At 39.4% G+C, this 2,095-nt stretch overlaps 2 protein-coding genes across 2 annotated transcripts in view; one reads left to right on the top strand and one right to left on the bottom strand.

The window, feature by feature from the left end:
* The window catches only part of LOC119592105 (protein SGT1 homolog), a gene marked incomplete in the record, with an annotated part of 11,351 nt that extends 10,473 nt beyond the window's left edge, over positions 1-878 (bottom strand). Inside the window, 1 exon segment of the mRNA XM_037940924.1 lies at positions 626-878.
* Positions 879-1,002: 124 nt separating this feature from the next.
* Positions 1,003-2,095, top strand: LOC119592104 (N-terminal Xaa-Pro-Lys N-methyltransferase 1-like). The gene has a single exon (XM_037940923.1). It carries the CDS (start codon positions 1,019-1,021, stop codon positions 1,889-1,891), a length of 873 nt encoding a protein of 290 aa, XP_037796851.1. The 5' UTR covers positions 1,003-1,018; the 3' UTR covers positions 1,892-2,095.

Genomic DNA, 2,095 nt, shown 5'->3' with positions numbered 1-2,095 from the left:
ATATATTTATCAGGAAACAGGAAAAAGTATTGAATTGGAAAGTTATTATGAACAATAAGAGACAGAGTGATGGCACACAAAAAAAGAAAAACAGAATGTTTTACACATAACAAAATTACATACACTACTGCAAATATTACCCTACAGAAGTAAAGGACAAGGGGACTGAAAACTCGTGTATACCTTCCCAGAATTACATTCACATACAAGTTATGTTGCTAAGTAGACTTCTTCTCTGCTCTGTCTTCAACTGTAATTTTCTAATACTTCATCTACTTAATAACAATAATGTGAAGAGGAGTCTACCCATTTCTATAAGTGTTGACAATGTTTCTGACAATTTAGGACACCCATGTAAGTCTACTTATCTATGTCGTTATTGCCGTTGATGGTTGAGTGATTTAAGCGTCATTATTAATTTAGTAATTAAATAAAGCTCATTCTAACATGCAATTAGTAACTGGACTCACAAAGCCCAACCAACCCAGCCAAAAGTGTAACTTAGACTCAACAAAAATTAGTATTACATAAAAATAGTCGCAGAAATCTTGCTGTTATTCTTTCCCCTGTTATTGGTAAGCCCTAGTTTCCTCACTGTTAAAGCAGCAATGGCTGTTATACTCACAAAGACAGAGAAAGAGACATATTCTCGAGGGCGGCCGCTGCCTCCTGCTCTCTTGGTGTTTTGGTGGGACTTGGAAGCTTCTGGACAAGTTTACGTTCGAACGCTGGCTTTCGTGATACACTTCCCGTTACTTCCCTTGTGAGTGTCAATTTGGCATGCATTTGTGTATCAATTAGCTATTCTTGCGGTCGGTATTATAGTGAATTAAAATATATGGAATTTAAAAGCGCGTTTTGGAGATGTGAAAGATGCATCACCCACTTTCCATTACGGTATTCTTAAGTACGTTATTTCACTAATAATAAAATGTAATTTAATCTCCATTCTTCCTTTACTATACGTTACCATCACCCAAAAGGCAAATTAAAAGAACATGTGGCGAATATTTGCAAGATGCACCACCCACCCTCCGTCTGTTTGTTTACGTCGCCGGGAGAACGCCTCTTGAAACCCGACAACTGCCTGGCGAACTCTAAAACGCGTCCCACCATGGAAGAAGAGAGCGTGACAGAGCACCACAATGGAAAGGAGGAGTCTGTGGACGGCGAGGAATCCATGAATGAAGACGAATCCCCGCTGGTTAATGTCGACGACGTGCAGAAAGACCCTGCATTTTACAGCGATGCGGCGGCTTACTGGGAAACCATTCCAGCAACTGTCAATGGCATGCTCGGAGGCTTAGGTCACATCTCAACGTCTGATATAAGTGGGTCAGACGCTTACCTGAAGAGTATATTTAAGATGAAAAACCCACCAGGACACGGGCGGGCTGTCGACTGCGGCGCTGGCATCGGAAGAATAACCAAGCATCTCCTGCAGAAACATTTTGGCAAAGTTGATCTTGTAGAACAATGTCAGAACTTCATAGATAAAGCTAAGGAGAACTTTAAAGGGTCGAAAAAAGTGACCGAGTTCTACTGTGTGGGACTTCAAAACTTTAAGCCAGAACCAAACACATATGATGTCATTTGGTGTCAGTGGGTTCTAGGACATCTGACTGATACAGATTTAGAGGATTTCTTCAGAAGAATGGCTCAGGGTTTGAAGCCCAATGGTGTTATTGTTGTGAAAGAAAATGTGACGTCGTCAGGTGAAGTTGAGTTCGACAAAGTGGATTCATCAGTAACTCGACCTGAGTCAGAAATTCTGGACATTGTTGAACGCGCTGAGCTGAAGGTTCTTAAGAACATGAAGCAGCCAAACTTCCCCAAAGGTCTTTATGAAGTGAAGATGTTCTGTCTGAAGCCTAAACACACACATACTTAAATGTTTACTTTTACATAATTGTCAGAGCCTGGTAAATGTAACACCATTTCAAAATATGCACATTCTCAATATTGTTATTATATCATTAAAGCAATGTATGAGAGTACTATTGCAATGAAATTGATTTTCGGATTTGAGAATGTTAATTTTCATGTACATCCATTTCATTAATTGTTCACAAAATTAAATATTATTTTATGTTTG

This window comes from Penaeus monodon, chromosome 29, assembly GCF_015228065.2.
Source record: "Penaeus monodon isolate SGIC_2016 chromosome 29, NSTDA_Pmon_1, whole genome shotgun sequence".
NCBI lineage: Eukaryota > Metazoa > Arthropoda > Malacostraca > Decapoda > Penaeidae > Penaeus > Penaeus monodon.
Note: the sequence above shows the minus strand (reverse complement) of the source record. Positions and strands in the feature narration are given on the sequence as shown.

Coding starts and splice junctions, on each gene's coding strand:
- LOC119592104 (XM_037940923.1), top strand. CDS start 1,019: ATGCACCACCCACCCTCCGTCTGTTTGTTTACGTCGCCGGGAGAACGC.